General features: G+C 54.5%; 2 protein-coding genes across 3 annotated transcripts in view; one reads left to right on the top strand and one right to left on the bottom strand.

Annotated features, from left to right (window-relative positions):
- Positions 1-3950: 3950 nt before the first annotated feature.
- Positions 3951-7197, top strand: OTX1 (orthodenticle homeobox 1). Of its 2 annotated transcripts, none has more exons than XM_074927204.1 (3): positions 3951-4877; positions 5451-5602; positions 6295-7197. In XM_074927204.1, the coding sequence occupies exons 1-3, from the start codon at positions 4781-4783 to the stop codon at positions 7045-7047; spliced, it is 1002 nt and encodes a 333-aa protein (XP_074783305.1). In that variant the 5' UTR covers positions 3951-4780; the 3' UTR covers positions 7048-7197. The 2 variants fall into 2 exon arrangements, with proteins under 2 accessions (XP_074783305.1, XP_074783297.1); XM_074927196.1 differs by having other exon boundaries at positions 3951-4916; positions 5430-5602.
- A 4561-nt stretch (positions 7198-11758) lies between these two features.
- Positions 11759-21687, bottom strand: part of WDPCP (WD repeat containing planar cell polarity effector) — a 164160-nt gene continuing 154231 nt past the window's right edge. The window contains 2 exon segments of the mRNA XM_074927185.1: positions 11759-13464; positions 21311-21411. Coding sequence (XP_074783286.1) covers positions 13304-13464; positions 21311-21411 — 262 coding nt within the window. The 3' untranslated portion in view covers positions 11759-13303.

Below are 21687 nucleotides of genomic sequence, written 5' to 3'. Positions count from 1 at the left end.
CATATGTAATACTTAATAAGCTACCTACATTTTATAGTTAGGTCAGATCCACCCCAGTTATTATTAAAAATGTGCTGTATTTACCAGTGGTTTATTTCAGCGGTTTTACATTATCCCCGGGAATAGAGCTGAGCTGCTCCGGTTTACTCGGGAGGTTTCTCCACCGGAGTTAGCGCAAAGCCCGGGGTGCGACTGCGAGCGGGACAGAGCCCGGCCCGGCCTGGGGCTGAGCCCGGCCCGGCCCGGCGATTCCCACCCGCGTACCCCCGCGGACCCGGGCCGCGCCGCCGCTCCGCGTTATTTATTGCGCCCGGGCCACGACCCCCCCCTTACCCCCTTCGCGCCCCCTCCGTGTGTCCCACGCGTGTCCCGCGCTCGCATCGTCCCTTCGTGGAGCTCGTCTCGTTTATTTATTACAATATCGAGTCATATATAAGATTTTCAATAAAAGCCGAATCTTTCTTACCGTAACTGCCGCTTTCCTCTTTACCTGGGACTCTCCCTCCCCCCTCTCCCACCCCACCACCCCCCCCCCCGCCCCGCGGAGGGGCCCGGGGCCGGGAAGGGCCCGACCCCGGGGGGGGGGGGCGCAGCGGAGCGGGGTTCCGCCGCCCCGGGCCGCCTCTGCCGCCGCCGCTTCTCCATCGCAACGAAACCAACCAGCGGGAAAAGTTTTTCGTTTGTTTTTGATAAAATGCGAGTCGGGGGGGGGGAGGTAAAACTTTTCCCTGAGGGGCGATGCCGCCCGCCGGCCGGCGCGGGTGATGCGCGGCCAAACCCCCGCTGCGGCCGCGTAAGGAGCGCACCCGCGAGCAGCTGAGCGGGCGGCGGAGTCGGAGGGAGCCCAAAGCCCGCGGGGACACGACCGCTGTCCCGGGTGGGACCCGACCCTCCCCATCGCCGGCGGCTCGGGATGGGACTGCCACCCGCTCCCACCGAAAAAAAAAAAATCCCCCGTGGAGGAGGGAAGCGTCCGGCCCCGTGCGAGCGGCCGCCGGTGCCCGCGGGCTGTGCCGGCCTGGGGCCGGGGGCTGCCCCGGTGCCCACCGATGGGGTAGCCCCGGGCGAAGTTGGGGAGGATGCGCGGGAGCGCAGGGGCGCCGGGCGGTCGGCTCCGCTGTGCCCTCCTGCCCCCTCCCAAAAATGCAGGGGCTGGGGACGGGGGAGACACGCTCCGAGGGCTCCGCGGCCGCGGAGGGCAGCGAAAGCTCGGGCGGGGAGGGGGGGGCAAAGCTCGCTGCGCTGCCTGTCCGGCCGGGCACCGCCGAACCCCGAAGCTGCCCCTGGGGGGTCGAGAGGGGACGGCGAGAGCGTATTCACACACCCCCCCTGCCCGCCGGGGGTCCGGTGCTTGTCGCTCTTTTAATGAGAATAAAAGTAACTCAGGCTCCGGGTTGCGTGAAAAATAATTGTGTTCCCCCCCAGGTCGGGAACCGGCCGCAAGAGCCGCCCCCCCCCGCCCCGTGGCCGTCCCCAGCTGCAACCCCTACTTCTGCCCTTCCCCGCCGCCAGGGCCGGGGGCCGCGCAACCCGGCCATGCCCGCAACCCCGGCCGGCCGCCGAGCTTACCTGGGCGCAGCGGGGAGGGCTCAGGCTCCGTCCGGCGGAGGGGGGTCGGGCTGAGCCGAGACCGTCACCTCGGGGGGCGGCGGAGCCCCGCGCCCGCCCTGCCCGCAGCCCCCGGCCGAGCCTGCGGGGAGGCGCCCGCAATTGGGGACTGGGCAACCGCGGTGGCTGCGGGGCGTCAGGGATACCCCCTGGTGCTGGGGGGGTGGGGGAGCAGACCCGGGGGGGCGGCTGCTGCCCGCCAGGACCGGAGCTGCCCCCGGCGGGGAGAAGTGATGGGAAGGCGGCGGGGGGCGGGGGAGCGCGGCCCAGCCCGGGAACTGCCCCGGCGGGACCGGGGCAAAACGGGGGGGGGGGGGGGGGGGGCTGGAAGTTCCCCCCCAAACCCTTCCTCCTCCCTCCTCCTTCTCCTTTCGCTTTTTTGTGAATGGGCTGCGGCACCTTTGTTGAGGGGAGAAGCGCCCGTGTCGCTGACTTCTGGGGGCGAGCGGAGGAGCTTGTAAACCTCCTTTTCTCTCCCCATCTCGGCCCGTCATCTCCCTCCTGCCCGGGTCAGACGGTTCCCTCCTCGCCCGGGAAAAAGAGGGGAAAAGAAGAAAAAATAAAAATGGGGGGAGAAAAGCCAAGCGCGTTTCGGTCGGGGCCGGCGGGCAGCGCCTTTGAACATTAGCTCGCTTTCAGCTCCAGCTGCAATTAGGGGGGAGTTGTTTTGGGGGACCAACAAAAGCCGCGCACCGGAGCCCTCGTTAGAGGTCCGGGGCCGCTCCGCTGCCTGCACGGCTGCAGAGCCCCTCTCCGCCTCCCTCCGCTCCGCTCCGCTTTCGCCACCGCGGACAACGAGTCGGGCTGCGCGGAGCGGCGCGGAGCGGGGCGGTGGGTGTCGTTCCCCCCCCCCCGCCCCCTGGCCACTCCCGCCCATTCACCCCCCACGGTGCGGAGCAGGACACGCGGGGAAAAGTGCGGCCGCTGCTTTTTTATTATTATTTTAAAGCACAAAGTTTGGGCGAGCCTCCAGCCCCCGGGGGGAAGCCGGGACTGAGCTCCCCCCAGCTCCCCTCGGCTCCCCACACCGCCTCCCCCCGCAGGAGCGCCCTCCGCGCCGGCGCAGGCGGCGGCCGAAACTTTTCCGCGGTTCCCTCGGCCGCCGGTGGCGCGGAGCGGCACAGGGCCGGGGGGGGGGGGGGCTGTGCCCGGGGGAGGGGGCAGAGCTGCGCGGGCGCGGAGCAGCTCCCCCGCACAACTTCTCTAACGATTCACACCCCTTCCAGCCCCTCTGCGGAGCTTCCGCGGAGCTCTGCGCGCCAATCCCCTCCACCCCCCTCGCTCGGCCGGCCAGCTCTCCGCGCCGCTGGGGCCGGGCGCGGCGGCGGGTGCGCGGGGGAGCGCGGAGCGGTGCGGAGCGGGGCGGGGGGGGGGGGGGGGGGGGGGCGCGGAGGGAGCGGGCGCCCTGCGCTGCCATTGCCCGGGCGGCTGTCAGTCAGGCGGGGAGCGGCCGGGGATTGGCGCCGGGCTGGTTACGCAGATGCTTTGCGCGCACATACAAGGGTAGGGCCGGGGGTAGGTGATCAATCCTCATCAGGGCCGCGGCTCCATCGCCCCGACAGCGCGGGCCGCCGCCAAGGTAACGCGGGGCGCCCCGACAAGTTGGGGGTGCGCGGCTCGGCCTCGGACACCCCCCCACCCCACCCCCCCCCCGCCTCCTCGGCCCCCCTCCCCAGCCCACCTCTCACCTGCCTGACCCCCCCCCCCCCTTTCCCTCGCCCGCCCCCTCCCTCCGCGCCCCCTTCCCGCTCCGCCCTGCGCGCAGCCCCCCTCCAACGCGGTAGCTCCGCAGGTGGCCGCGCAGGTGAGGCGGCGGGCGGCGAGAACCGCGCTCCCCGACGGGGCGGGCGGCGGCGGGACGGAGCGGGCCCGCGGCACCGACACTCGCGGTGCGTGTGTGTGTGCGGCGGGGGGAGGGGGCACAGCCGGGCCGGGGCTGCCCCGCGATTTTCTTCTTTCTTTCTTTCTTTCTTTCTTCTTTCCCCCCTTCCTTTATTTCCCTCTTTTCCCACCCTCTCGCCGCCCGGGACGGTCCCGCTCCGCCGCGCTTACCGGCAAAGTTATGCAACGCCAGGTGCGGGGTCACGGCGCTGCCGCCCGGCCCCGGCCTGCCGGGGGGTGTCCCTCACCCCCACCCAAAACCCACCACCCCCTCGGGCCAGGATGTCCGCGATGCCCCCGGGGCGGGGGGGGTGGGAGCGTGTGGGAGTGTGTCCTGCCTCGGCGGCGGGGGCCGCCCCCGGGGCTCGGCGGGGCCGCCCGGGCTCTCTCCGCCCCTTCCTCCCCTCCGCGTTTATCTGCTGCTTTTTGCCACCGGCCGCCGGGTCCCGTGTGTCCCCCCCGGCCCCGCCGGAGCCCCCCCAGCCCCGGGACGGGCCCCGCCGCCCGCTCGGGTGCCTGCGCTCTCCCTTTTCCTTTTTCCCGTTTTAACTATTATCCATTTCTAATTAAAACGTCCCCGTCTGCTCGCTTTTAAATTAATTATACTTCCCTCCTCTGGTACCTCCTTTTGATTCCTAATCCAATTATCTTTTTAAATAATTGCTTTATCTCTCCCCATCGCCGGGCACTGTTGCCTCGCGGCACTTGCACGCAACTCGCCTTCGTTTAAAATAAAATAATAGTCATAATAATAAAATTTACCACTGAAGGCCGCCCGGCCGGTGCCCCCGCGCCGAGGTGCGCGTAGCCCCGCGGCCGCGCAGCCCCGGAGCGCCCCTCGGCAGGACTCGGGGCGCCCGGACCCCTAACCCGCCTCTCTCCGCTCTCTCCTCAGACGCTACGGCCTCGCCTCTGCGCGGGGAAGAAATCCGCCTTCTTGTTTCCCGATCCTCGTTGTTGTTTTAATTTTTTTCTTCCTTTTTTTTTTTAATTTTTTTATTTTATTGTCTCCCTTTGCCTGCAATCGCTTGAGGACGTCGCGGCGGTGACGGCGGGACGGAACGAAAATAACTCCTTTTACGCCGATTTTGTGCTCCTTTTTTTAATTGTTGTTGGCTTTTAATTTTTTGCTTCTCGTTTGGGGTTTTTTCGGGGGTTCTTTTTGTTGGGGCTTGCTTTTTTTTTTTCCTTTTTCCCCCTCCCCACCCCACACTTTTTTTGTTGTTTTTGTTTTTTTTTTTTTTTTCTTTATTTCTGCGGGACTTTGGAGGAAACGTGCCCGGCTTTTAGCATGATGTCTTACCTTAAACAGCCCCCTTACGGCATGAACGGGCTGGGGCTGACGGGCCCTGCCATGGACCTGCTGCATCCCTCCGTGGGGTACCCGGGTGAGTGCCCCGCACCGCGGCCCCCTCCCCATCTCTGCCGTTACCCACCCGCGCCTTGGCGGGTGCCTGCCTGGGAGCAAGTGGAGGGGGGAAAAGCTCCATCCCGGCCGGGATGTAGGGTTTGGGGTGGGCTGTGGGGTGGGTGCCCCCCTTTACCCGCAGCCTGGGGTGGGGGGACAGCACCAGGTTTGGCTGAATTTCCCCCCGTCCCCAGAGCTTCTTCGTTCCCGCGGGGATTTTTAAGGATAAAAAAGCCTTAAAAAACCCCAAGAAGTAGATTTATTTCAACACAACGAAATCTCTCCGTTGCTCCCGCCGGGGCTGGGCCTGACCCTTCCCCAGCCCGGTGCCGCTCGCTCTGCCCGCGGCAGGACAGGGTCCGGCCCGGAGGGGCAAAGCCCGGCTGCCGTGGGGCCGGGGTGTGTGGGGAGCACCGCTGCTTTTTGGGGTCGGAGCGGGGAATGCCTCTCGGGCCTCTGCCCCGGGTGTGCTGGGACTCTCGCCACGCCGGGGTGGGGTGCGGGAGGTGTGCGGGGGACCCGGCGTGACCAGCGTGGCCGTGCTCGCCCCCAGCCACCCCACGGAAACAGCGGCGGGAGCGCACCACCTTCACCCGCTCACAGCTGGACGTGCTGGAGGCACTCTTTGCCAAGACCCGCTACCCCGACATCTTCATGCGGGAGGAGGTCGCCCTGAAGATCAACCTGCCCGAATCCCGAGTCCAGGTACTGGGCCTGCGGGGGTGGGATCCCAAGCCGCTGTGGGTTGGGGGGGGATGTGGGGGTAACCCTGCCTTGGCTGGTGCTGCTCGGACCCGCCTCACTCTCCGCACTCATCCCTGTGTCCGTGGGGCTGGGATACACAGGGGCTCCCGACCGCTCATCTGTCCCGCCGTGGGGACATCCAGGCAAAGGGGGGGGCTTTTATATTTCTTTTTTATCCTTTTTTTCGTTCTTTTTATTTTTCTTAATATTTTTCTGTCCCCTTCCACCTGCCCCAGGGCGTAGCAGCTCCACCGCCCAGGTGCTTCCCAGGGGTGCTCCCTCTGGTGCTGCTCCCCAGATGATGATGCGCAGCAGGGCAGCACCCCACGCACGATCCATCCCCCCCCAACAATATTTTGTTACTGTGCTGCGGATATACACAAACTGGGAAACCCCAGCTGCTGGACCTGGGCATCCTTGCTTGGGGTGGGATGCGGGGTGGCCCGAGTGCCAGGCAGGGCAGGGTTTTTTTTGGGGTGTGAGGGTGTGCAGTGCTAACGGTTGGGTGTAGGCACTGGGAAAACGTGCTGGGATGAGGTTGGCTGGGTGCTCTTGGGGCAAGGAGGGGTGGTGGGGCAAGCCCTCCTCTACTCGCCCCACTGCCCCACCTTGCCCTGCTGCTCATCCTCCTGCACCCCGTTTTCTCTCTTCAGGTCTGGTTCAAGAACCGCCGTGCTAAGTGCCGTCAGCAGCAGCAGAGCGGTGGCGGGGCCAAGAGCCGTCCGGCCAAGAAGAAATCCTCACCAGCTCGAGAGAGCTCGGGTTCGGAGAGCAGTGGGCAGTTCACGCCGCCGGCCGCGGCCTCCAGCTCAGCCTCTTCTTCCTCCTCCAGCTCAGCCTCATCAGCCCCGGCGGGTGCCCCGGCATCTCTCAGCACCCCAGCGTCGTCCATCTGGAGCCCGGCTTCCATCTCCCCCAGCACGGCGCCGGCGGGGGTGACAGTGCCCGAGCCGCTGCCGCCGGCCGCTGCGTCCTGCATGCAACGGGCCGGCCCTGCTGCTGCCGCCGCCTCTGCCAGCTACCCCGTGTCCTACGGCCAAGGCGGGGGGTACGGGCAGGGTTACCCCGCACCGCCCTCCTCGTCCTATTTCGGAGGTGTGGATTGCAGCTCCTACCTGGCGCCCATGCACTCCCACCACCATCCCCACCAGCTCAGCCCCATGGGCCCCTCATCGGTGCCTGGCCACCACCACCACCACCCACTGAGCCAGAGCTCGGGCCACCACCACCATCATCACCATCACCACCACCACCAGGGTTACGGCGGCACCGGGCTGCCCTTCAACTCCTCCGACTGCCTGGACTACAAGGAGCCTGCCGCCGCTGCCTCCTGGAAGCTCAACTTCAACTCCCCCGACTGCCTCGACTACAAGGACCAGGCGTCCTGGCGCTTCCAGGTCTTGTGAGGGGCTGACCACTGTCCCCCCAAGCTGCCACGGACCCCCTGCCTGGGGTCTCCCCGCTGCCTCCCGGGCAGGACTCTGGCTCTGGCTCTTCCTCTTCCTTCTTCCCCCTCTTCGTTAGCAGTGGCAGTGCCCCAGGGGGGTCCTGCCACCCCCATCTCTACTGACTGATATTTATTTGCTTCCTGCGCCCCTCCAGGGGCTTTATTATAATTATTATTTTTTTAAACACAACAGAAGAGGAGTTTAAAAAAAAAAAAAAAGAAAAGCCTAGCCTCTCCCCTGCTGCCCCCTGGGCAGAGGCGCAGGCTGGCTCCTGCCCTGCCAGTGCCCCAGTGCCCCCCCCCCCCCCCCAACTTCATGCGGGGACCCTTCCCCACCCCCCCCACCCCCCTTCGGCTGCGGGAGCCCCTGGCTTGCTGGTCCTGTACAGCCTCTTGCTGCGGGGAGCGGCGGGAACGATGTAAATACTAGGTCCGTTCCAGTGACCGTGATTATTTTTAGTTGATGCTGTTGGGCTGGCATTTATCTAGAGTCTAACATGGAACAGAACTTTAAAAAAAAAAAATTATTTTAATTTTCGTCCCTAAAAATGAATCTTTCCCTGTCTCACGTCCTCCGTCCATCCTCAAGGGTTCCATGCAAGCTTGGCCACGCCGTCCTGGGGCTGGGGAAGAGGGGGCAGCAGCCCAGGGAGGGTGCCCAGAGGGGAGGCAAAGAAGGAGGGAAGGGCTGCCCAGCTGTTTCACAACCTGCAGACCAAAAAAAGCAAAACTTTTGGGAAAAATTAAAAAAAAATAAAAAGGAAAGAAAAAGAAATGGTTAAAAAAAAAAAAGGTTTGGTTTATTTTTGGGGGGAGGGGGGTACAGAGGAAATCAGCTGTGGGTTGGGGGGGGCACGAATTTTTGGGAGTGTGGTTTTTTTTGGTTTGGGGTTTGTTTTTTTTTTTTTTAGCCCCTTCAGGTGGTTGGTGCGTTTTTGTGGATCTGGGCCACTCGCCTCAGCCTGGTGCTTTCCAGCAGCTTTGCCCAATAGCAGGAGAGGGACCATGTATGTGTGATTTTTTGATGCCGCAACCCCACACTTACCCCTTCAACTGTAAGGCAACCTCCCCCTTTCTTCCCCCACCCCAATAAAATCCAAACTAATAAATGCCGTGGTGTCCTGTCCTCCTTCCTCCTCCCTGCCTCCTCTTCCCCAGGAAACTTCTCTGTGGGGAGCAAGGTGCTGGGAAACACTTCCTGGGGGGTCACAGCAGGATAGGGGTGTGTGTGTGATGAATTTGTGAGTGCTCTGGAGGAGGGACTACTGCTGCCTCCATGGGTGTGAACTGGGGACTGCTTTTATGTTAATTGATTTGGTTAATTGGTTACTGCTTTACTGCTGCACTGCTCTGCCAGCGGGACCCACAGGATGGGCAAACACTTGCTGAAAGAGCAACTCCACCCCAACCCAGTGGGGCAGCCCCACAGACTTGGGACCCATAGGCAGGCCTGGGTGGTGTTGAGGTGCAAGGGCTGCTTGGACATACACTCATGCAGACAGACCTCTGCCCCCCAGGTGCAAGCAGGGATCCTCGACACCCGTGCTTCCAGCCTTGGCTCCCAGCGTTTCCCTCCTCAGCTGCTGCTGGCTGTGATCCAGCCGGGGAAGAGGGGAATGAATTATTTCTCGTTACAAGCTCCCCCTTTTTTTTTCCCCAGACCTTCCCTGCAGTTGTTGGAGGCTGCCTACTGGTGTTGGGGCCGTTCCCACTCCCATGGGACACAGGCTGAGGGGATCACCTGGGTCACTGCTACCCTGCCTTGAGCTGTTGATGCATTTGTTGGGGGGGGCATCCCCAAATTCCCATCCTGCTGCCTGTGGTCTTGCAGCAGTGCTCACTGCACCAGGAGCTCTGGGGCTGTGCTGTGTGCCCCCATCCCGGTGTCCCCCAGCAGGGACAATGGAGGAGGGGGTGGGGAGAGATGTAGAGGTGCCAATTTTGCACCCCTCCACAGCCCCCCCAGCATCCCAGCAGGGTGCAAGCGGGTCTGGTGATGTGCTGCCGCGGCTGCTGGGAAAGAGGGTGCAGCCGGCAAACAGGTGGATCAGCCCCACCGGCCACCAGATCAGCTTTCCAGGGTCAGCCCCCAGCACTCACACAGTGCAGCAGGGAGAGCTGGTAGCCGAGTTGATTTTAGAGGATTTTTTTTTCTTTAAACGGTTCTTTTCCTTGTTGTCTCCTTCAGTGCATATATATATATATATATATATATGCACACATATATATTTATTTTTATATACATGTGAAATAATTGTTCTCTTCTGCAAGCACTAGTAAGGCATTCATCACACCAAAGCATGGCTGTACAGGCAGTCTGAGGGACAACCACGTGTGCTGAGTCCAGGTGCCACCAGCTTATGCATCCCCCTTCTTTCAAAGGGCAAAAAGTTATCACAGCCCTCCTGGAGCTGTTAAAAAAAAAAAAAAATCTGTGCTGGGCACAAAGCGAACTGCAGCTGCCCTCACAGATTTAGTGAGCACCTGAGGGACAAGAGCCAGCAGGTGTATATCACACACACACCTCCAGCTTTAAACAAAAATTACACGCACCTCGTCTTCCTTAAAAAATGTGCTTCGTTATAACTCAGTAAATCAGCAATGCTGAGAGACACAGCCAAGAGGGGAGCCTGAATTTCAGTTTTGGGGACATGGCCTTAAACTTCTCCAGCCAGTGCCCCCCACTGTGGTGGGGCCACAGTGGTAGGGTCATCACTTGCATCCCTCAGGAGAATCCCCCCTAGTTTGGGGCCCCAGCAGCACCCACTGGCTTTTCCAGCATCCCCCACATCACAATTGGGGCTTTTTTTCCTGTCCCACTCATGCAGCACTGGAGCACAGCAGCAGGGCCAGACTCTGAGGCCAGCTGGCAGCAGGGGCGCAGAGGAGACCTGTTCCAGATTACATCAAATAATGGCTTTGCCCTCAATGCCTGGCTTCATTTTTAGATTTTTTTGTTGCATTTCTCCCAGTCCTGGGTTTCTTCGAAGGTCGACAAGCATGCTGGTTTGCTGTAAAACAAATCAAATTTCTTTTTCTTTTTTTTTTTTTTTTCTTATATTGGGTAGAAACCCCCCGGAAAAGCAATGTGGTGACTAACCAGCGCAATGCCTGCCGGTGAGCCAAGCATGGTCAGGCCTCGTCCTCCCTCTGCCATCCGTGGGTCGGTGCCAGCAGCGTGGGCAAGGCATGACTTGTGCTCGTTAGTGGTCTGGAGAAGGGCGTGCTCAGATTTGAGGAGTGGGCCTAGCGCGCACACACACACTAACCCTCCCCATTTTGTTAGCAGCATGCCTGCACTGCTGGGAGTTGGGTGGCGGAGCAAATTTCTCCCACTGTGGGCTTCCCTGAGGCTTGAAGAGGCGCTGACGCCCCGAGCACAAGTCTTGGCAGGTAACGTGGCTCCAGGAGCAGGCGTCGGCGGGATTGTGGGGCTTTTTTTTGGGCAGCCTCGTTGTGAAACAGCTGCCTGGGTGACTTGGTGCCTCACGTCTCAAGAAAGAAGGCTGCTGGGTGCATGGCTAATATTAGTAATTTTTTTTTTTTTTTTAAATAGCATTTGCTGCTGGACCACAGTGTTGCCAGCAGCCCAGGGGCTGGTGCCACGGTGCCAAGATGCTGGGTTACCCACCACAAGCCTGATGAAGTTCCTGCCTCTCGCCTGAGTGCCGGCAGCTGCCTCCGCACGCAAGCACCTGCTCCGAAGGCACGTGGTGCTTTCCTGCCTGTAAGTCAAGAGCCAGGGCTTGGTGGGGGGAAAAAGAGGGGCAGAGAGGGGAGAGTACTACTCAGCTTGGGCTGTCAATGTTCTTTATGCTTGGTGCATCAGGGGCCTGAAATAATTTATGATCTCTTTGCTGTTATCAGAGTGCTTGCTCTGAGTAGAGTCTCCTCCTGGATAGCTTTGCTTTTAACCCCTCTGTACATAGTAGAGCCAGGCAGCGATTTGAACGCCCTTAGTGGTACCCAGCCAGGCAGAGGTAGGCAGAGGCTGGGCAGGGTTGATGCTGGCTGATGTGGCTGACAGCCAACTCAGGTGCAGGATGTGCTTTGGGGACACAAAGTGTTATGACCGAGCATAAATTAAATTATTAAAAAATTAGAAATATAAATTATGATGTAAAAGTTTCAGGAGATGTACCCACTAACACGACTTACTACAGTTATTTTGTAGACAGTCTTTCTGGCAGAGCACAAAGAAAACATATGATTACAGCTGAATAAGGAGCCATCACACCCAACCATTTGTGGTTTTCCCTGTGCTGACCTCTATGTTAGCCAGTCACTGCTAATTCATGCACTTTGAGTAGCAATTAATGCACATAAAAGCCCACATTGGTTCCAAACCTGTTTTGAATTTGTCAATAAAAATCTGCCAGTGTAACTCCCAGCCGAGGAACCTGCTATATTGGAGAGCTCTTCTTTCATGTCGTATGGTCAAGCACAAAAGCTGTGGGGAAGGAGGATGGTGAAAATGGTCAGAGGGCAGAAGCCTAAAGGAAAACATATGCCTATTTCCAGTTAAATCCCTATTCAACACTTCTTTTTCTAAGACAGACAGGACTTTTCCAAGAAAGCCATGAAAGGACTTTTTATTTTTTTTTAATGAAAAACTGCAATTTTAGGAAACAGCATTCTGGATCTTATGTACATTTCTAGTATCACTTCCTGTATATTTTTAAACTGAAATCCTCTTAGCATGCAAAGTAAATAGATTATGATATACTGAAGGATTAGGAATCACTGTCTGGTGTCAGATTAATCCCTCATATAGACCATCACTTGTACTGACAGAAATATGGCTGCAATTCAGCAAAATAGCTGTACGATGAAGCAACGCATCGCAGTGCCTTATGCAGAACAAGCATGCGCTCACCGTGGTCCATCGTTGCGCCATGCGTATTTCAGAAATTGAATTTAAATCTACAGGACATTAAAGCGCACTCCCCTCCAAGTGCTGCGTGAAGCACAGCCATTACAGGCACGGCTCTGTGAGGGGAGGTGGTGCAGCAGCCTGCTCTGTTTCAAAGCTCTATTAATTTTCCCTGTTGAGTGTGCAAAAAAACCAATGCATTGCAGCCCATTCGGTCCCTTCAAACTGCAAAGCAAAAAGTCTCCATCGAATATGCTCATGGAAAGGCACCAATTCGCATGAAGTGCTGAAATGGGTTGAGAGTTTCTCGGTGGGATCAATATTGCACATCGTGCAGCAGAAATTCAGCGGGATTTTGGCTTGTGGGGGAAAATGGCTGATGGACAACGAACACAAATATTTTATCTGAATAGAAGCAGAATTTTTGTTAATAAAATAATTCTAATGGCTTATGCTTTATTTTGGTTTTGTTTGGTGTTGGGTTTTGTTTTTTTTTTTTACATTGTGATTTTATTTTCAGTCCATTCATCGTACAAATTTTTTCATCATACAAAACCGATTTCAAGAAGCTTGCTGGCTTCAGGTTGCAACCACCCAATACTCCCAAAAAGGCTCAAGCTTAACCCACACTCATGCCTATGGTAAAGTAAAAAAATCTGCACCCGCACATGTTGCGCCTGATCAAATGGTGGGAAGAAAGACCTGCGATGATGCTCACCCCTCTTCATCATCAGAAAAAAAATAGAGGGCTGAAACAGGTCGTGTTACCTTCTCAGTGCATTTTCTCTTCGTGGTTAGAGGAGGCAGATTAAAATCTGGACTCCAATGGAATGATGTTTAAGAGGCTCTGCGTCTTTTTTTCAAGGCAAAATAATGGTTATTCAACTAAGATGATATATCTAGATATGAAAATTGAGAGCATTCTTCGAAAAATGCTGCTGACTGTGAAAGGCTGCTCTTTCACAGAGGTATCCTGAACGAAGATTTTATCTGCTGGTATCTCAATAGGACAGTTTTCAGAGCCTTAAGTGGAAATTCAAATCTGCTTCCAAGTGAAGATTGTTAAAATATATAATGCATAGAGAATCACAGACTTTCTCCTGAGAAGTTTATAGATTTGTCCAAGAACATCCCCCCCCCCCCAGTTTTTTCAGCGCTGCATTTGTACAGTAAGTGGGGATCCACAATTACTCGTTTTTTTGATGTCTTTGAATGACACGATGAAAATGTCACCAAATTGCCCTCCATCAGCAAACATGGGGCAGTTTGTGCATGGACATGTTTGTGCTAATTCAGAAATAATTCAGAGGTCTAAGGGCAGCATATTTTCAAGCCTGGTGTTTCATCTTCCGATAGTGGTCGGATCCAGGGCTAGCTGGCAGTTTGCTAAAGGACCTTCCGTGAACTTCACCACCTCAGTGAGGTCTCCCCTTCTTTGCTTTGGCAGGTCAGTCACACCAGCCCAAAGTGCACAACTTTGAGAGACCCGCTGTCTCCAGTCTCCTGTGGAGAGAAAGACAGGCAGGATCAGGCAGGATGAAGGGACAGGCAATGAGGGATGGAAACATGGGTATCAGAAACACTATCCCAACCCACAGAGAAGAGACAATTGCAAACACTGACCCTATTTGGCCTGGGAATGGAAGATGCAGCCCTGAAGCAGTGGAGACTGCCTTGGGGTTCAAGGTAAGGCACTTCTCCCCTTTTTATAAGCCCCTTTGCATCACCCTTCCCCTGCTGCTCTTGAGGGAACCAGGGGCTGCAGCTCCAGCGACTGCTCATGGTGCCACCTGCGGTGGGCACAGGATTGGGATGTGAGGGGCTGGGAGCTGAGGCTCCACATGCCTTTGAGCCCCCTTCCCCGGCACCTGGCAGCTTATTGGCAAAAGTGAAACATTAGATTTTTGTTACCTTTTAATTAAAACATACTGCAAACACCACAAGCCTGGGTCAACGCCAGCAGATAGTGAGTCAGGTTTTCAAAGTTACACAGGGGATGGCGTTTTGCATTCCTCATACAATGCAAATACGTGGTTTAAACACAAATTCAAGCTCCTCTTTCTGTGCTCAGTGCCTGTGCAGGGTGGAAACCCCATCACTCTGGTTTTGCAAAGCACATGGTGATGGGGCGAAGATGTGCCACAAATAGAGGTTATTTCATAACACAGGCTAGCGTGCCTGCGAAATGCATGAAATACTTTGCCTTGGAAAGTGCTGTAGTCTAGTGAGTCATTGCTTTCTTTTGAATTAGAGATGAGTAGCCAGCTCTTCACGATGCAAAGAAAAACTAGGTGTGGAGCTGAAAACAAAGGGAAATGTCTGTCCTGTCTCAGAGGGCAGGACAGGGTGGCTGTCATGGGAAGGGGGGTGGACTTGGGCCCAGGAGGTGGCTGTCAGGGCTGTGTCAGGCTGCTGGAGCACTAGCGAAGCGCAGGGACTCATGTGAGTGACCCACTGCTTCTGGACTTCAGGAAAGAGGAAAAAACAGAATTCCCCCAACAATTCTTGCAGCTTCATAAGGAATCTTTACAGAGCAGCAGCTCCATCTCATGGCATGTGCATTTCACCACAGAGATAGAGATCACCCTCTGAAACAGCATTCCTGTGTACAACCTCCCTACCTCAGCGCAGAGGGAGCAGTAAAAGTGTGATGGCTCAAAATGAGCACTCCGCAGACACTGAGTTTTGTTTCCAGCCCGTTGCTTGGCACTTCCCTTGCAGGGAGATGGCAGGAGGTGGCTCTGTTAATTCTCAGAGGCAGTTTGAATGTGACAAGAAAGTGTCTCCAATGTCCCACTCGGTGCTTGCATTCCGGATCCCACCAGGTTATTCCAGCATTGAAACTCGAAGCATGGCTTCCCCGCCACACTGCTGCTTAGGCAGGTGTCTTTAAGGTTTTGAGTTGCCTTACTCAGTGGCAGCCCTCATGGTGGGACTGTGTGTATGTGCCTTGGCTTTTGGGTGGCTGCAAGCTTTCTGTGGGCTCTCCTTGCTCTCTGAACTGCACTTGTTGGAGGCTCCAAAAAAATACAAAAGATTTTTTTTTGCAGGGGAGACACAGCAGTAGAGAATTGAGGAGCATCTGTGGTTAAAGGTAAGGGGTGACGCTTTTTTCCCTAGAGCTGTGTCAGTGCCTGACGCAGAGGGGTTTCTGCTGCTGCTTGCTTTGGGGACTGAGGAAATAGGGGGGAAGGTGAAGGCAAGCTGGAGCAGAACAGCCCCATGTTTGACCATTTAGAGTTCAGAGATGTTTGGGTAGGTCCCTGTTGTTCAAGGCTCAGGGTCCTGAGTGCATCAGATAGATATGTGACCCAGGTTTTTGGATCTGTGATTTGTGTCTCTGTATGGGAAGGGGTTAACAAGAACTCTCAAAGTCTCATTCCATGCCAACTCAGCTCTGCAGACCTACTTAGTTGCCTTTATATATATATATATATATATATATATATACACTTTTTAAAAAAACTATTTGCAAACCTCTCTGGTCAAACTACAGCAACCTTGGTGTGGGAATTCTGTGGTGTGGGATCAAGCTTGTAGAGATGTTTAATGTTAATCAAAGGCTGAAGAGCAATGACTGGAGCCCTCTTCTAACATCTGCATCTTTTCTGATGTAGCACCCTGGCAATAAAAGAAGCTGTAATAACTTGATGAGAGTTGATTTTCATAGTGCAGGAAGAGGGCTGTCTGTCCAGGAACAAGGGAAGCCAGCACTGCAGTGCTGCTGCCTATTGTAATGAGCAGCTCATCATCCAGAGAAGGAAAAACATGAATATCCTGACAGGAGAGCATCCACTTGTGCCCTGGAGAGTTCAGACTGTGGGGCTTTGCATGGTAATGATGTGGTCCCGCTCTGGCAGGTGAAGGGACGAGCGGTACGGGAAGGCACACCCTATAATTGAAAAGCCACTAAGCCATCTCAGACCTGCAGGGATAGCAGGACGGAGGCAGTGGTTTGCTCGGTCTCCCCAGGTCTGAGCCAGAACGGAGGATCTCTTTAGTCTCCTGGAGCGGGAAATACAGAGAGACCTCTTCCTCTCACTGCCATATTGCTCCCAGGAGGTTGGGCTTCTTCTCCTGGGGATTAGTCTCAAGGGCACAACGAAGGTGGGAAAGGATGAGAGTGGGAGAGGGAGGAATAAAGGAAGGAGCCATGGGGAGTTATTTAAACACCTGTTTTTTCAGGTGGAGGCTTCCTGGTTCCAGGTTGTAGGAATGGCTATGTGGAAGGACAAGCCTGTTGTTAGGATCCACAGGTACTGCTCCCTTTCACTGGAAATGCCTTGTTTCACTTAGCATCATATAAAACCTTTCTGGCTGATAGGTATTTAGCTGAGTGATAACATAGTAAAACAACCATTTGGTAGCCGTAAGGCACCATTGGCTTTAGTGTCTCAAACTGCTATAAACAAGATCAGTCTCCAGTCCAGAAATAACAGAGCAGTTGAGATTTACATTTTCCTAAGGGTCTTGTTTGTACCAAGGTTGGTGACGGGGGTGTTTGGAGATTTAGTTTTGCTTATCTAAGGCTGGGTGCTGCTAAATGGGGACTCTGAACCAGCCTACATAGTTTGCCCAAGATTATCAAATCCCAGCATAACGCAGACCAGGAAGGACCTCTGGAGATCACCCTGGTCAAAGCAGCAAGAGTAGGCTGAGTCTTGAGCAGCATGGCCCTGGCTGCTCCCCCCATCCCATCTCCAGCCTTTCCTGGAAGACAGGCCTGAACATAAACACCAAATCCTGACCCCACCAAATATTGTGGATGGGATGCTCACTTTTCATTTGCTTCGCCACTGCTACTTGAAGAGCTGTACCCAACCAAGACGCTCACAATGAAAGAAAAGCTGCAGCTTATCCTTGCTCCTCTGGCAATGACTTCTGCTGTCCCCACCTTCATCCCTGGTGATGGGATCCTCTGATCCAAAACCAGCTTGGCAAAGCCACGTCGTCTGCATCTGCGTTTGTCCTATGCGTAAGCTGAGACCACCACGACAGCCTTGCCCATCATCCCCCACGAACCAAGTGGATATGGCAGGGACACACGTGCCCCTGGGCAGTGCAAAGCCACCAGTACTGCTGGGGAGGGACGCAGGCAGCCCCTGCGGTAGCATAGCCTTGCCCCTGAGCCACCTCTTGTGTGCTATAGGGCTAATGCTTTCCTCTAGAAAACAAACCTTGTTCAACTGCTTGAGTGTTGTTTGGCTGTGTGACAGCCAGCTGCTCTGGCGGGTGATTGGGAACAGTTTGTTGCATGATCCTTACAGTTTCAGGGAGGAGAAGCTTCCTCATAGCTGAGAGTGGCAACAAGTGAGGAAGACGCGCGGTATGATGCACGTACAAAAAATAGGGCCCATGTCGGCTACGTCCCCACTGAGGCCTCCATGGCTGTTTCCACTGGAGATCGGTAACTTCTGGCTCCAGCCTTTTGCCAGAAAACTGGTGATGGGGGGCAAAACAAATCCTCTGGCTTGCAACTGCAGAGCTCTTCCTGCAGAATTGACTGTGCAAGAAGGGCTGGGCTTTGGGTGTGCTCCCCTTGCGTGGCACCGAGCCCGGTATTGTGAGGGTTCCCTCTGAAGCAACATGCGGGAAGCAGTGGTGGAGGCACGCCAGACCACGGCAACAGGAGGGTGAAAGTGGGACCTCGGGGACGGGATGGCCATCGGATGCTGGCACCGATGCAGCAGGCTGGTGGTGGTGCCCAGGTGTAGAGCTGGGTTTGGGTTGGATTTGGGATGGGTTGAACTAAAGCCAGAGGTTGGTCCAAGTAGAAGAAGCTGCTCTGATTTGCTGGGTGCTGGTTCCTGCATTGGTAGCCAAATGCAGACTTCTGAATTCCCAGATGTCGTTAAAAGTCAGGACAGAACAGTGTCGGAAATGTACTCCCAGAAGTGCAAAGTCAGTGTTGCGTGGATGGCTTCTCTACTCTGAAAACCCTGGTGTGCACAACAGGTTCCCCCTTACCCAGCAAGCCATTTCCCTCTGCAGACCAAGCACTCATCAGAGCTGCTGCCTCCCTTCCCTCAGTCCTGTGAGAAACAGTGCAGCTCAGCCAGGCTGGAGGTGCCCCATTTTCCTGCACACAAGCAGCTCAGCAATGTGTGGTGAAATTGGGGCACCTCCACCAGGGTCACAGAGGTCACACTTTGACCCACCTGCTTCTAGCAATGGTGCCCGCTCAGCTACAGTAACTTTCTGGAACCAAAGGATGCCTTAACTGCTCCCTTGTGTGTGTAAGTCCTTAATGATGTGACAGCAAAGCTTTCTCCTTTGTATCATTCTCATTATACAGTCTGCACGTTTGCACTCATGGATTTTACTGTGATAGTCCAGAGCTTTCAGATGAACTTCTCAGTTTATTAATTCAGCTGCTTACGTAAGGGCAAGGAGCATCTTCCATGCAGCTCAGAGAAGAAGCAGCTAACTGCTGGATAACCCAGCTCCAAACCCAGAAATCCCACCAGTGTCTCCAGACTGTCACCGCTGCTGTATTTTACTTGACTTCGTATCCTGAGGCCACCAAACCATTAAAAGAGCCACCAGAGACATCCTTTGACTACAGGTACTTGCCACCAGTGCGACCCTGGCGCAGCGAACTCTGTCACCTGCTTCCCAGCATTTCCCTGTCCTCCACCCAGTGAAAATGTGCAGGGGCCCACGGGAGGCTGCAGAGGTGGGGCTGGCCTGTGTTGTTCTCCAGTGCTTTGGGACTGGTAGAACAGCTCTTAGAGCACGATTTTACTTGGCACGGGCTGGTTTTGTAATGAAAGAAATAAATAAGTGCCATCCTGCTCCACTGAGACACTGGGAGGTTGAAGCATTTCCTTTTTTTTTTTTTTTAATGATCTGTTTGTACTGAGGCCAAACATTGAATACTTCAGCCTCAAAAGTTTCAGCAAGAACTGTAATTGGGAGGAGGCTAAAATACAGTCACTCTTGTGCCTTCATCCATGCTGCTGTGAGACAGTTTATTTTATTTTATTTTATTTTATTTTATTTTATTTTATTTTATTTTATTTTATTTTATTTTATTTTATTTTAAAGTAGAATTGAAGGAGTGCATTGGTGCTGCATGCTGCTGACTCACCAGCTTTGGAGACAGGATTGCCCTGTGTATGCGCTCTATATGCACCCTCACCAACACCCAAAAACCTGGGGCACCAAACAAGGCCAGGAGGGAATGTTCCCATGGGAGACGGGGGTAGCTGAAGGATCTGGGGGACAGGGTAGAGTCTCCCTGCCCACATGGATGTCTTCTCCTCCCCTCCTGCCCCAGTGAGCTTCTTGTGGGCTGGAAGCATGTGAGTGCCCGAGCCAGCGCAGGAGAGGGAGGAGGACATAAGACTGGCGGCTGACGGTGGGGGAAGGGATGGTCCACCTTTTTTGGCAGCACCTTGCAGTTAAATCAGCTTAAAGCGATCATGAAACCATAGGGTAGTATTTCACTCCTCTTTACTGTGGTCTCGCTCTTGAAAGCGCCAATACGAGCACCGGCTAGTTCCTGTAAGATGAACACGGATGGAGGACAATAAGTTCTTTCTTAGGTCCTATCCAACAGGAATCGGATAATAATAATTTTCAACTTTTATGCACTGTGCTCAATTCAAAGCCGCAGATGAAGCCCCACTCTAGCAGTGTGGTATAGGAGCATTTCTACCAATTTCAGTGAGAGCCCTGCAGGCAGACAGCTTGCAGGGACAGGCTCAGGGAGTTTCAGGAAGCTGCAAAATAGAGTAAATAATAATAAGCAGAAATAAAAAAATAAATCAGAAATGTGTTACCTGCTCTGACGGAACTGCTCTCAAATTTCCTTAAAAAAAAAAAAATCGCCATATTATTTACATTCCATTTAACTCACTGAAAAACCCAAACAAGAGTACGGTATTAGGTAACTCACTTTTTTGATAGGACACAGCTATTTTATATCCTGTTATTCAATGGCTGAATTAAAATATTTAAGGTCTCGCTTATACAAGTTTATACATGTAGGATACATATATTCCATCAAACGCTACACCAAGTTAAAGCAACCATGATTTTTACAGACAGGGCAGTGTGGAGGCACGAGGCCAGCGATGGATCGGGGTTCCCACATTGTCCCAATGCGGCGGGGAGCTGTTGCAGGAATAGGATGCACACGCTGGGACAGAGCCATGGCTGTAGCACACCTCTACCTGTAGCAGGGTAGCTGTAGAGTGGTGGAGCTCAGTACGGGCTGCCTGCCTGAATGCTTGTCCTGTGTCTCAAGAGGGTTTTGCAGCCCGTGTGCTGTCAGGTTGCTGCTGGAGGTGTTTGAGGATGAGGCTTGTGTTACAGCTTGAGCTGAATTTACAGCTGCCAACATCAAAAAGACATCCTGCTGCAGGCAATGTGCTTCTGCCCCTCACTTGATGCTGTCTGTGGTGTCCTCTGATCCCCAGGCAAGGCAGTTTGGATCAGGGAATGGACAAAAGCACACAGGAAAGAAAATTACTATTTTTGGGGGGGTTGGGTTAATATGCTGGTGGCTCCTGGTGTGATCCTGTGAACATGGGTGGAAGAAGGCAGCGAGGGGGAAGCAGGACCTTCCCACTTCGATGGTGGCAAGCTGCTAGTTCAGCTTCACTGTAAAATGGAAGCGCACCCTTAGCTGGCATGTTTGACACTATCGATTTCAGTTGTGTCTATAGGAACTGGAGTTACGCATTCACTTTCCGTGTCAGTGTGCCTAGAGACTGGCTCGATTCCTACATACCTGTCAGTATAGTGATGGGACACCCGGACAAGGCAGAAGATAAAAATCCTTGTCTCACCCCTTGTGCAAATATTCTTACATATTCCTGCTTGGATGACTTTACAGGATGACTCTTCAATCATGACTTTCTCATGCTGCACTACTCCTCTATTATACTGTTGCACTACTTTTACTCAGCTATGATGGAGACACCAAACACTGCCGAAGCAAGACAGGCATGTTCGTTTAGTCCAGAACTCCCTGCAGAAGTAGTGTAAAACACTGCTTCAAAAGCCATGTAACTGGTGAGGTTCTGCTGCTGGCCACTGCACACCAAATAACAGAGCAACAACAACCAAAACTAATAAACACTTTGCTTGTCTTTGTTAAATTGTGAGTAGAGCTGCTCAATAAGGAAATTCACATGATCAGTTGATTTATTCTATGTTGTGAGAGCTGGTAGCCAAGTTCTCACACCTCCCCCTGCTAGGTATATACAAACCAAGCTCATGCTGCGACGCCACTGCCTTATTTTTCTTCCTAGAAACAAGTTATTTTTCAAGATATCAATCACTATTGTTTCTAGCTTCATCCCCTTGTACATATTTGAAAGAAAGAGACTCGTTTGCTTACCTTCTTGGCTGCTGGAAAAGGGTTTCCCCACCAGGGATGTGGCGTGGCCGTCCGCTCCAGGCTTACACTCGGTGTCCTCTGCCTGTTTGTGGCTGCTGGGTCTTTGAAAACAAAACAGAAGTGATAGGAGGGGAGGGAGCAAGGACTGAAGAGTTGGGGAGATACTGCATAGCACAGCAAAGCTGTTTCCTTTGTTTTCTATCTTTTCAAGTACACGACAGCCTGTGTAATTCCCTGGCTACAAGCTGTAGCTCTTTTTTATCAGATGTCAGTACATTTGTTGACTGAGCATCACTAGGATCACTCATTTGGCTGTGCAGTCGCTCCGGCACCATCCTGTCATTCTAAACACGGTGTAAAGCTGGTGGGTTTTTTAA

This window comes from Athene noctua, chromosome 1, assembly GCF_965140245.1.
Source record: "Athene noctua chromosome 1, bAthNoc1.hap1.1, whole genome shotgun sequence".
Taxonomy (NCBI): domain Eukaryota; kingdom Metazoa; phylum Chordata; class Aves; order Strigiformes; family Strigidae; genus Athene; species Athene noctua.
Note: the sequence above shows the minus strand (reverse complement) of the source record. Positions and strands in the feature narration are given on the sequence as shown.